Source organism: Coenobita brevimanus, chromosome 92 (genome assembly GCF_032717465.1).
Source record: "Coenobita brevimanus isolate Jiangsu-jjx chromosome 92, ASM3271746v2, whole genome shotgun sequence".
NCBI lineage: Eukaryota > Metazoa > Arthropoda > Malacostraca > Decapoda > Coenobitidae > Coenobita > Coenobita brevimanus.
In genome coordinates, this window is record NC_137045.1 from 32,200,164 (window position 1) to 32,212,957 (window position 12,794).

General features: G+C 39.8%; 1 protein-coding gene across 1 annotated transcript in view; it reads left to right on the top strand.

Moving 5' to 3' along the window:
• Nucleotides 1-12,794, top strand: part of LOC145412186 (glutamate carboxypeptidase 2-like) — a 63,059-nt gene that overhangs the window by 32,796 nt on the left and 17,469 nt on the right. Inside the window, exon 9 of the mRNA XM_080282114.1 lies at nucleotides 650-864. Coding sequence (XP_080138240.1) covers nucleotides 650-864 — 215 coding nt within the window. The remainder of the gene's footprint in view (nucleotides 1-649; nucleotides 865-12,794) is intronic.

Consider the following 12,794-nt stretch of genomic DNA (forward strand, 5'->3'; position numbering starts at 1 on the left):
CACAATAGCAACCTTACTAATATGATGGAAAAAAATAAGGAGAAGAACCTTAACACCTTCATAATAAACAAAGAAACAAGTAAATAGCTATATGTACTGTACATATATAGTAAATAACAATAAATAAGAAAACAAGCAAATCTCTCTCTCTCTCTGTGGAGAGAGAGAGAGAGAGAGAGAGAGAGAGAGGGGTTGCGGTTAATACTGCAGTCACACACACACACACACACACACACACACACACACACACACACACACACACACACACACACACACACACACACACAAAAGGTTGACTGACATCTTTGAGGGATGAGTAGATTTTTTATTAACCCTTTCAGACTGAGGATTATTTTTCAAACTTAGATCCTGAATCTCAGTGGTTAAGTAGGTAAAGTACTGACCTTTTGTGTATTAGTATTGTTAGTTTTGATCCGATTTTAGCCAAACTTGGTCAAAGGGCTGAATTTTGGCCAAGGGACTGACCAATTGTTTTTCTGAACAGTTGAAAGAAAGGTCAAGGTTACATGGCAAGATGAAATGATATCGTTTTGATCCAATTTATCCCAAACTTTGTCTGTATTTTGTCAAAGCTTCCACCCCTGAGGAGATAACACAGGACTGGGTGTTATCCCTAATATTTACACAGGGTGGCGGCCCCGCCGATCTATGGTGTTCACGTCCTGGGGTGCCGGGGAGTTTGGGTTCTTCGGGTCGACGGAGATGGTGGAGGAGTACCTGCAGGTGCTGGGGGCGAGGGCTGTGGCATTCCTTAATGTGGACCAGGCCATCGTACACCCCTATAACCTCATGGTGTCCGCCACGCCGCTCCTGCACAAGCTTACCAGAGAGGCCACCAAACGGGTTAGTGCCATGTCAACAGTTGGACCTCAGCACAGTGTTTGAGGGTATTCTCTCTCTCTCTCTCTCTCTCTCTCTCTCTCTCTCTCAGCTGTTAATTTAAAGTAAGTAAGCACCTGTTTCTAAAGAGGTAAGTCTCAAGAGTATTACTGGGACAGTTACGTGCGAGTGAGCGATGTCTGCTCTCAGTTAAGTTTTGAAATGAGCGGCCCGGCTCGAACCGACCCGACCGTCACGCTAAGCAGCTAGCAACTTTACTCCTCTATGAAGAAGAGTTGAGATTCTTTTTACACGTGATACATTCATTCGGTAAATCATGTCATCAACTAAAGACTCACCCATGAATGCGTAGGAACTCACTGTTGTCTCGAGATTTCCAAGGGAGTGTTTAGCTCTAATTAGTGAACGCCTCCATTACGAAATCAAATTTTAAATGATTTTCCGTCGTAACACTCCTTTTTGGCATCAACTCTAGTAATTAAATATTGGAGATTCCGCCTATAATTTTATATCCGATGACATGGCGGTCGCTCGTTCGAGATGAGCTCACACACCACACTTTACTGGATTAGTAGATGTAATTCTATTTTCCATTCGAGGAGATGAATTGCCTACTCAGTAGAAAACGCAACTAAGAGAGAGAGAGAGAGAGAGAGAGAGAAAGCTCTCGTACTCATATGGACCAACGGTTAAAGGTCACGGACTGGGAAGAAATATATTTGCAGACGGTAACGTGAAATGTAATTTTGACAGATTATAATATAAAATTTAATGAGGTCATGTAGGTGTTTCAAGATGATAAGTGAGCTCATTGAGACCATATAATAGGTTATGATAATGAGAGAATGGTATTTTTCATTGCATGCATGTGCTGGAATATTTGAGAATGAGAACAAAGAACGGTGTTTTCGTTGCTGAATGTGGGAGATGGAAGAGTAAAAGTAGGATGGATCATTTGGATCAATGACTGTATGTGTAAGAGTGAAAGAAGGAATAAAAACTTGGGTGACTAAGCAAATAGACACCAACGGAGGGTAGAGTGACTTGAGTGTTTTTTATTTATTTATTTATTTTTTTTTAGCATATTGAAGCATGCACAGAGAATTTTTTATAGAATTGAGAGTATCTTTGTGTTCGAAGACATGAATGGTTATAGCTGGGAATATGAGAACAGATGACCAGAGAGGTGTACCCACTGAAGAGGATGGATATCGAAAATTCAATGTTAGTCCCTTGTGACAGAGTGACTTAATATTCACCCGTACGTTCTGTATACACAAAATGCTCTGCAGATATATATGGCACATAAAATGGGAGGGATGAGGAGTTGAGTTTGCATAAGGAACTCACAGATTATGTGTATATTGATGATTGAATGATGAGGCTAATGCTTGGTACTAAAGTCTGTTGGGAACTGGGGAAGTGGTTCGTCTGAATATTATTTAGTCTTAATGAGGGTGAAAGTGCAGTTTAAAGACCGAACAAACGAAATTGAGGACAAATAAGAGCGGTTACTGGAAGGCGAGTAAAAAGCTGCAGGATGAGGGAGAAAAGAAGGAAGAAAAGTTGTAAGTCTAAAAATGATTGGGCAAATATAACTAGGAGCAGACGAAGGAAGTGGAAGATATGAGTAAGATATTCACAGAAGGAGTAATGTGCGGAGGGAAGGTGTGTGGGATTAGGAGATGGGGAAAGGAATACCATGGTCCAGTGAGGAAGAGAAGTGATCTATGGGACGGAAAAGAAAAGGTATGGGACAACAACGACTGCAAAACAACTAAAGGAAATTCAACAAGGGAGGCATAAAATAAAGGGTTGTATATTTAGAAGAGTAAAAAGATAAGATTAGTGAAGGAAATAAAATGGACAGAAAGAAAGAAAAATAAAAGAGTATGTGAGGAATTTCCAAAATGCTCTAACGTAAAGTGGAGGGAACAAAAAGGCTGTTTTGGAAAATATAGGAGAGGCTAATAGGGGAGGAAGTACATGAGCTGAAGACAATTATGGCACAATAGTAGTGGAGAATAAAGAGGAACTTAACACACAGAAAGAGCATCATATTCAATTTTGAATCTACAGAACGAATGTAGTGCAAGTATACCTGTAAATAGATGGGGAATAGCTGGGAGATTATGAGAGACTAAAACGAGGAAGAGATCAATGTAGAAGCTTGTGAATCAATGAAGAAGTCAACTCAGCAAAAACCCCGGGGATTAATGGAGTGTGTTGTGAAATGCTAAAATATGGATGACAGGGAATGACTGAATTAATCTGGAAAATGTGTAGGCTAAGCATGGGAAAAGGTAGGATGCATGAAGACTGAAAATATGGTATAAGGGCTCACTTGTACAAGGGGATAGAAAATAGTGAGGTCTGTGGCAACCATAGTGATTTTTTTCTTAGCAAACAGAATATTAGAAAAATAATCTTTAATCAGAAAAGTTTATTTTAAGTTAGGCTTAGAAGAGCAAAAAATATAAAGTTAATTACACGACGTGCTCACTTGCCTATCGTTTCAGTCGAAAGTTATCTTTTATATTTTATTCCTTTATAAAGCAGACAATTTTCATCTTATTAAGGTGATCAACCTTATAATTGGGTTAATACAAGGCGGTTATACTGTAAAAAGGAGTACAAAGGAATGCAAAGAACAACAGACATGTTGGTCCTTTACAAAAATATTGAATCAGTTAAAGACAAGGACAGAAAAACAGGGAGGCTCCGCTTGCACCCACCAAACCCTCCAGCTTAAGCCGACAGGAAATAGTGAGAAGGGCCACAATACTGCAGAGAAAAGGTGTCATGGAAATTTCATAGGAAAGAGGGAAAGGAAATCTTATTTTACACAATCTACCTGGAATGGAAGGTAATATGAAGTCAACAGTATTTAGCATTATTGTTCTGCGGGTTGTATCATCCGTGCTCTTAAAAAAAAAAAAAAAGTTTATATACACAGAAACGTATTATTCAAGAGCAAACAAACTAAACTGGGGGTTAGAAGACAGAGTTATTCATTTAAAGGTTATTATTGTATTAGAGTTTACTACATTGGAGGGCAGTTTGTTCCATATCTTACAACTCTTAAAGAAGAAATGCTTTGCTTCATAAGACTGGGCACATTGGCCGATTATTTTTGCCCATTGCCTCTAGTATAATTCGAGCAATCATCTGTGAAGTATATATCGATAGCCATATCATCGTGTCCTTTGAAGATTCTTTTAATACTTGAATTAAATTTCCTCATAACCTGCGTTTACTTACGGCAAAGAAATTTAGAGTTTCTAAACGCTCATTGTAAAGTTTATTTCTCAATCTAGGTATCATTTTGGTCACCCTTTGTTGCACTCACAAGTTTCACTGTTTTTTTTTTCTTTTTGTAATAAGGCGGCCATAACTGGAGACAATACTCAAAGTGTGGGCTTATTAGAGAATTATACAATGTGAGGATGGTATTTTTTGATTTATATTCAAATGCTCTATCAGTGAATCTGATTAATTTGTTGGCGTTTTTAATGGCATCCGATCACTGTTTGCTTGGTTTAAGATAATTTGTTATTATAACCCCAAAGTAAATGTGTATAGAGGGAAGGGTGATGCCCTGGAAAGAGGAAATTATAGAGGTATAAAACTTTTAGATCAGATAATGAAGGTAATGGAGAGAGTTTTAGAAGGTATGATTAGAGAAAGAATGAATATTGATGAGATGCAGTTTGGGTGTATGCCAGGTAGGGGGACCACTGATGCTATATTCATTGTTCGTCAGCTTCAGGAAAAATATATTGGTAGGAGAAGGGATCTTTATTTTGTTTTTGTTGATTTGGAAAAGGCCTTTGACAGAGTCCCTAGACAGGTGGTGACGTGGGCAATGAGAAAGCTTGGCTTGGAGGAGTGGCTGGTTAGGGTGGTTATGGCTATGTATGTGTAACGGTAGGATTTTTCAATCCCACCGTTATTGTTCATCAGTGTAATGTTAGGTTTTATAATCTTACCGGTTGTTGGTACTGGTCAACTTACTCGTTGATGATACAAATTGTACTCGACTTAGTCTCCCCTCCTTGGTTGATAGAAAATTCACTTCAGTAAAACAAAAAGGGGGAGGGGGTGGTGTTTTTACTTGGTATGGTAAAGGATAATTGTTTAAGATAGTTTTGGTAGCGTTTGTAGTTTTTGGCCTAGTCGAGATTAAGTCAGTACCACGTGTGGTCGTCGTTCCCAAAGCGGAGGAATCTTGAATTGGAAGGGGAGTGAGTTAGGCATGAGAGGATATAATTCCCTTGATTGGGTATAACAAAAAAAGAAAAAAAATGACATATACTTTACTTTAATAATTCTATACTGGTTTTCAACAGACATTTTTAATTACATGACCTTTAGTCATATGAAAAAGGGTTGTACATTAAAACCATGGTTTGGGTGATCATTCCTACAACACTGTCAGCAGGCGAAACAATTTGGTACATACAAGCGATTTCTGAAGTCATCGTACCTTACTTTTTATTGTCAGTTATTCTTGGGCTTGACAATAGCCTCAAGACAGGTACATTTTTACGAGCTTGGGTTGTCTTTTCGGGCTGGCATAGCCTCGAACCAACGAAAATAATCACTCATGCTCTATTTCGTCCGTATAGTATACTCTCATCATGCAATTCACTGTAATTCACAAACACTATTAATTCATAATCATTAATAGTTCATAATCATCATTAAGGCATAATCTCTAAAAATACATAATCACTCGGGCTTGTTTAGCCTCGAGGGACAACTCAGAATCACATAATCACCAAGAATACATAATCACTCGGGCTTGTTTAGCCTCGAGGAACACTCAAAATCACATTATTGCTCACAACCACCAAGTTCCCTTCCACGCTCCTAATTTTCTAACATATTAATATAAGAGAAAGAAAACTGTTAATGAATTTGAATTTCGCCTTTCCGTTACAAGATCACATCACTTTTCAAATTTCTATTCCTTATCTACAAAAAAAGAAGTTCACTTGATAGATCAATAATACCATTTCAACTACATTCGGTTTATAAAATAATTCATGGGTAGTGTAAGTGTGTATGTAAGAGTCTATGGGCAATACCATGAGATGGCCTCGTGCACACTGCGACGTCGCCGGTGTCTGGGGACTGAACCAACGTCCATTACACACGATGTTTGAGCAGCGAGTGAGCCTCCCCGGGCACGCCAGAGACGCCACTGCTAGATTAAATGAGTTGGTGTTTTTGAAATATGGTGGGTTTTAATTCTCTTCACAATTTATTTAGTAGTGTACACATAACGTTAGGACTTTTGATTGGATTGGGGAAAATTTGGGATTCAATCCTCACTTAATTTAAATACTGAATTTACCACTATCCCGCCTTGAATTTGGGGCAGCTTATGCCATCTAGAGACGGCTAAGGCAAGCGGGACTATTAAATCCTCACAAATGACACTGTTTAGGCCTTTTTGACTGTTAATCTTACATATTTGGGTTCTAGCAGCTTCATTAGTAAGCATTTCACAACTAGGATATGGAGAGAATTGTATACCCATCATTACTCTGTTTAAGGTTTAAACTTGGCACCCAGCAACGACGCACAACAAGGAGAAAGACTACTCGCATATGTTATTCATTACTCAACCAGACAGAGGAAATCCCATAGCTCAACACTCACAATTACATCACCCAATGCATAGATACAGAGATGTATACATATAAAAATAAAGTTAACCCTACATCAATTATTAACATATGAATTACTACTTAGGACAGGAATTTATAGACTAGTATTCAGATTACATCCTATCTAACTTAGAAATTACAGTACCTCTAAACACATACATGAATACTAAATTTGTGGCATTATATATGTGGGTGCTCACACCCAGGTAAGAGTGAATGGAGATTTGAGTGATGAGTTTTCCGTGAATGCTGGTGTGCATCAGGGGTCAGTCTTGAATCCCATGTTTATCATGGTACTTGAAGCCCTTTCACGTGACTTTAGAAACGGACTCCCGTGGGAGTTGTTGTATGCTGATGATTTGGTATTGATTGCAGAGAATGAAAGGGAGGCGGAGGAAAGGTTTAGGAAGTGGAGAGATGGTATGGGGCACAAGGGTTTAAGGGTAAATGCAGATAAAACAAAAGTGATGATATCTGGGGTTGGTGGCGGTACTGTCAAAGACAAGCGAGAGTGGCCATGTGCAGTTTTCCACAAGGGCGTGGGAAGTAATTCCATCTTGTGTGGTGTGTGTGATAAATGGGTGCATAAGAGATGTAGTGGTATCAGAGGTAGACTGCGAGATAATGCTGATTTTATGTGTACGGCGTGTCAGGGTGAGCAGGTGGAGATTGTCAGACGTGAAAGGATTGAACTTGCTGGTGAATCTCTTGAGTGTGTGGAAGAGTTTTGTTATTTGGGAGACATGTTGTGTGCTGGAGGTGGGGCTGGAGCTAGCTCTGTGGCTAGGGTGAGAAGTGGTTGGAAGAAGTTCAGGGAGCTCTTGCCTCTCCTGACATTGAGAGGACTCTCCCTACGTGCTAAGGGGTCTTTGTATGCAGCATGTGTTAGGAATGTAATGCTGTATGGTAGTGAGACCTGGGCAGCGAAGGAGGAAGATATTCGCCAGCTCAGACGTACAGAAATGACAATGATTAGGTGGATGTGCAGTGCATCCCTGCGTCCAAGGCCTGGAGGGGCTGGGTTTACGATGGAAGAGTTGAGAGGTAGGATGGGACTGGAGTGTATTGGTGTTGTGATGAGGAGAGGTAGATTAAGATGGTTTGGACATGTGGAGAGGATGGGGGATGATAATTGGGTGAGGAAGGTGAGAAGTGTTAATATTGGGGGTGGGGTTATGAGGGGTAGACCGAGAAAGACATGGGACGAGGTCATTAGGCGTGACCTCAGGGTTAGGGGACTGAACAGGGAGGCTGCAATGGATCGTGCAGTGTGGAGAGCTGCCATTGGGTGACCGGGGCCGACGCATGCAAGCATGTTGGAGCCTTTAAAAACGAAAACGAAATGAAAACAAAAACGAAAGTCTTTTTCATGACTGACACTATCTAGTTGAGTACAGTTCTATCTCCATTAGGTCTTAGCCCAGTTAAACAGCCAATCAAGGATATTGTGTATTGCCTGCTTCTGTAAAGATGTGTCTTCTCTGTTTCCAACATTAGTATCATCAGCAAATTTGGATAGTTTACAAATTAAACTCTCATTTATATGTAATGTATATTTATTAAAATTCAATATAAGACCAAATACTGAGCACTGTTGGACACCACTGGTCACATCTCTCCAGTAAGAATTTTTATCATTAACCCGAGGCATCCCAGCGACGTATGGGTACGTTGCAACATTTTGTCACAGCTAGACCCATCGACGTACTCGTACGTCATGCAATTGCAAGGTTCATAATTTGCACAATTTTCAATTTTCATGCCTGATTTTTGGTACGTATACACGGGACACCTTCCTCTATTCCTCTATAAGATGCCAGGCAGGGACAATGCCTTACACTGCATGACCTCCCCCCCCTGCACACCATTGTCTCGGCAATTCACCTGTAACCAGTGACCTGGCCAATAAAGTCATTCAGGGCCAGAGTGATTCCCCAATCGATGACAATGTGGAGGACAAAGTTTACATAGCATTAGAGGAAGAAACAGTCAGAAATGATGATTAGGTAATGTCGCCAAAAAAGGTTGGGTATGTTGATGTGTTAGTGAGTGAAACAATGCTTATATTGCCTATATTACTGTTTGAAAACCAATATACTCTCGTACTACATATAAATTCGTACCAAATAAATAAGTAAATACCGTTTATGAGTGGTGTGGAATAGTTACCCTCCCATAGACCTCGTTTTCTTTGGAGCCAGCTTGATAGAAAACCCAGTAAGGTAAGGAGTATTGCTATCTGTATTGAGTATTTTAAACCTCAGGTGAGCGATTTCTCTATGAATTTTCGATGTTTCTCACCAAAAGCGGAGGTTTGAGCCAGAAATTTTTTTTTTTTTCAAAATTGGTCGGGATTGGGGGGAGTCAGTGGTGGAAAATTGGTCGGGACGTGACGGGTCAATACGACCCTCAGTTTACAGTCTGTAAGCTAATTATCGATCCCTGAGAACACAATGCCTCTGAACTCATGCACATTCAATATCTGAGTTAGTCTTTTTTGGGAAACTATATCAGACGCTTTTAAAAATCGAGATATACAATGTCGGCGGATCTGGTATCATCGAATACATTGAATAGCCTGTATTACAGAAGAAATGTAAGAGATTCATAAGACAGGAACAATTATTCCAAAAACCGTGTTGTGAATCTTTGATTAGATTATTTATTTCAAAGTGCTTAACAACTTACCACTGACAATAGTTTCCAACAATATGCAAACCACTGAAGTTAAGCTCATTGGCTGATAATTTTCTGGTTGCTATTTGCAATTTTTTTTTTTTCTTAAATATTGGGGTTACATTTACTAGTTTCCATTCATGAGGCACTTTACTATTTCTTAATGATTTATTGAATAGCTCAGTTAATGCCTTACATATTTCATTCACTGCGTCTTTTAGACTGCGTAGAGATATTTCATCTGCCCCAGGTGTTTTATTCATTTTGAAGTTTACCAGTGGCAAGTTGTGATAATTCTCACTAACAGTAATGTCACTATTTATGTTACCCTTTTCTAAGACAACAGGAAAAGCTGCAGGAATGGAATATGCATTGCAATTGTAAGTACAGATGCAACAAAAGTGATGAAAATTTTAGCCACCTCTCCCTCATTATTGGTATGTTTTCCATTATTCGTGACTAGTGGTCCAACTGTTGGTGATATTACCTTCTTGTTTCTGATGTGGCTGAAAAACTCTTCAGGGTTTGATTTCGTGATTCATGCAATGTTAGTGTCAAAGTATTTCTTAATTTGCTTTATTTTATTTTATTTTATTTTTTATTTTTTTTTTGCTTTCCAATGAAGTGCATCATATTTATTTTTATCACTTTGATCCTGTATTCCACCTATTTGGGTTTAATATTCTTGCAGGCCATCTGTTGTGCATTGGAATACTGTTGCAGCATTACTGAGATTACAGTATCTGTATGTAATTTGCATGCTTCATTAAAATCTACTGTTTCAACAATGGGATTCAAGTCACTTGAAGCAATTATTTCCATTTGTCAGGCACTTGCTCGTAACTAACTCTGACGTTCATGTTACCAAATTTGATGTTGATCGTGACTGTGCGATGGTCGCTAGTAAAACAACACTATTTAGTAAGTTTTCCGATGTGGCAAAACATATGATCTAATATTCTATCTCCTCATGTTGTGCAGTCTATAAGCTGATGCATTGAACTTTATTGCAAGTTAGTGAACAGGTCCAACCCTGTGTGTTATGATAGGACCTCCCCAGTTGGCAACCAGTTAATTTAAATCACCAAATTTTAGAGTAATAGGGGTATTAAATATTTCAGCAATTTGGTTGTAAGTTTCACTATCTGTGCAAGTGGACTGTGATGGCAGACGAGAATTAACCCAAGGACGGTTTTGCAATGGGATGTATCTCTAGGCTGGAGATAAATACGGTTAACATTATCGAATGAGGGCTTAGGAATCGTGACTGGATGATCTCCTACTTTAATGTATGAGAGTACACCGCCCCTAGACTATTATTTCTCTCACTGCTGAAAATATTTTAACCTGGTACGTTGTACTCAACTAAAGAATCGTGTTCCATGTTCAGCCATGATTCTGTTACGCCTATTACATGGTAATCTTCAGCAAGAACACAAGCCTGACTCAGAAAACTTACTCTGCAAACTATGTGCACTCACAAAAAGATCCCTAATATCTTTGCCAACATTAGTCTGTTTATGATTCATGACATTTACAATGACTCTCCTGTAAGCCTTGTAAGGTGAGTGTTTTTTGCCAGAAAAAAAAAAATCTGCATCATCCAAGAGACGAACAAGAAGAGCAGAAACATCTGTGTTTAGATGCAGACCATCATGTGCAAACAAAGCCTGCAGCTTATAGAAGTAATTCCAGGTGTCAACGAACTCAATACCCTCGTGTAAATGAAGTGATTTGACACGATTATGTAAATGAAGTGATTTGACACGATCATTCAAGCTAAAAGACTTGTTATAAAAGACAGTGCTGGCTGTAATCCTGAGGAGAACACCTAAAATGAGAATATTACTTGGTTTTTCCTTGTGAAAGGATTTTTTGGTAATGTATGATTTTTTGTTCTGCATAACACATTCAACACCCTAGTATAATATTGAACTGTAGTCTGGAGAGATATATTATAAATCAACTGCATACAGTTTCCAGAAATGAAATGATCAAACGGAGTATTTGGACCAATTATTACAAGCAATGAATATGAATACGGTGCGAGTGGATGGTGAGCTGAGTGAGTTCTTTGATCTCAATGTGGGACTGAAACAGGGTTGTGTGATGTCTCCATGGCTGTTTAATATACTGTATACATGGATGGGGTTGTAAAGGAGGTGCAGGGTAGGGCAGTGGATGTGGGGGTGGCTCTAATGAATGAGGGTGAGATTTGGAAGATTCCGGTGTTGCTGTTTGCTGATGATAAAGTATTGTTGAGTGAAGATGAATGGGAGTTGCAAGGTTTGGTGAATGAATCTGGGACAGTGTGTACGAGGAGGAAGCTGAAAGTTAATGTAAACAAAAGCAGAGTTATGGTGTTTGAGAGGAATGAAGTCACAGAATGTACAGTGAGGTTGGATGGTGTGGATATGGAGAGTGTGAGTGCATTCAAGTACTTGGGTAGTGTGATGAGTAAGGATGGAACTTTGGGGGATGAAGTGCGTGAAAGGGTACAGCAGGGAAGGAAGGTTGTTGGTTCACTGAAAGCAGTGATGAGAAATAGGGAGGTGAGTATGGTAGTTAAGAAGTCACTGCATGATAGTATTGTGATCCCTACCCTGACCTATGGAAGCGAGGCGTGGACCTTGCAAGAGGGGAACAAGTCAAGAGTGAGAGCAGTGGAAATGAGTTACTTCAGAGGAACATGTGGAGTGACATGGAGGGACAGGTTGACGAATGAAGAAGTGAAGGAACTTCGTGGGGTGGATGTGGATGTGGTTGAGAAGATTAGGAGAAATACACTGAGGTGGTTTGGACATGTGGAGAGAATGGAGAATGAAAGACTAAGAGGGTGTATATAGGTGAGGTGGAGGGAGGGAGAGGGAGGAGTAGACCGAGGATGAGGTGGAGGGATGGAGTTGAGAGGTATATGAGGGAAGAGGGGGTGAGTTGGGGGGAGGGTAGTCAAATGGTGGGTGACAGAGCGACTTGGAGGCGTTTTGTCTGCGGCCACCCTTTGCGGGATTAGGGCGTCGGGCTATAGATAGATAGATAGATAGATGAATATGAAAGAATACTGCTAGTGCTTTGCCTGGGGGGCCACACAAAGCAACTGAAATGGGCATTAACATGTAGTTTCCGTCCTTGTACTGGTCTGGAGATGTAGAAGCCCAACCACACAACATAAAGTAAACAACTTCGCAACACCTAACAAACTGCAACTCGTTCCTTGACAGAATCAACTGAGGCGATGGGTCTTGAGGAAAAGCATTGATTGCAGCCTTAGCTAAAAATTAAAAGCTTCAAGCTTTTTCCAGCTGCAGCCGGGATCTACCACCTCTACTTACTCTGTATCCTAAGTCGCATTATAATTTTCCGTAATGTTGTATTTGCTGATTGTCTTTTTTTTTTTTTTTTTTTTCTTAATGTGACCGACTTCTGGGCATAGGCTTCACAGCCTGCTTTCAGGGCCCAGTAGTCCTCCTTTGTACCGCACACCTCTACATGTCACCACTTCGGCACTAACACCCACTATCCATATTGAATACATGCTAGGGCTGTCTCATACAGGACTAGTGTATTGGTATTAGCGGGGGT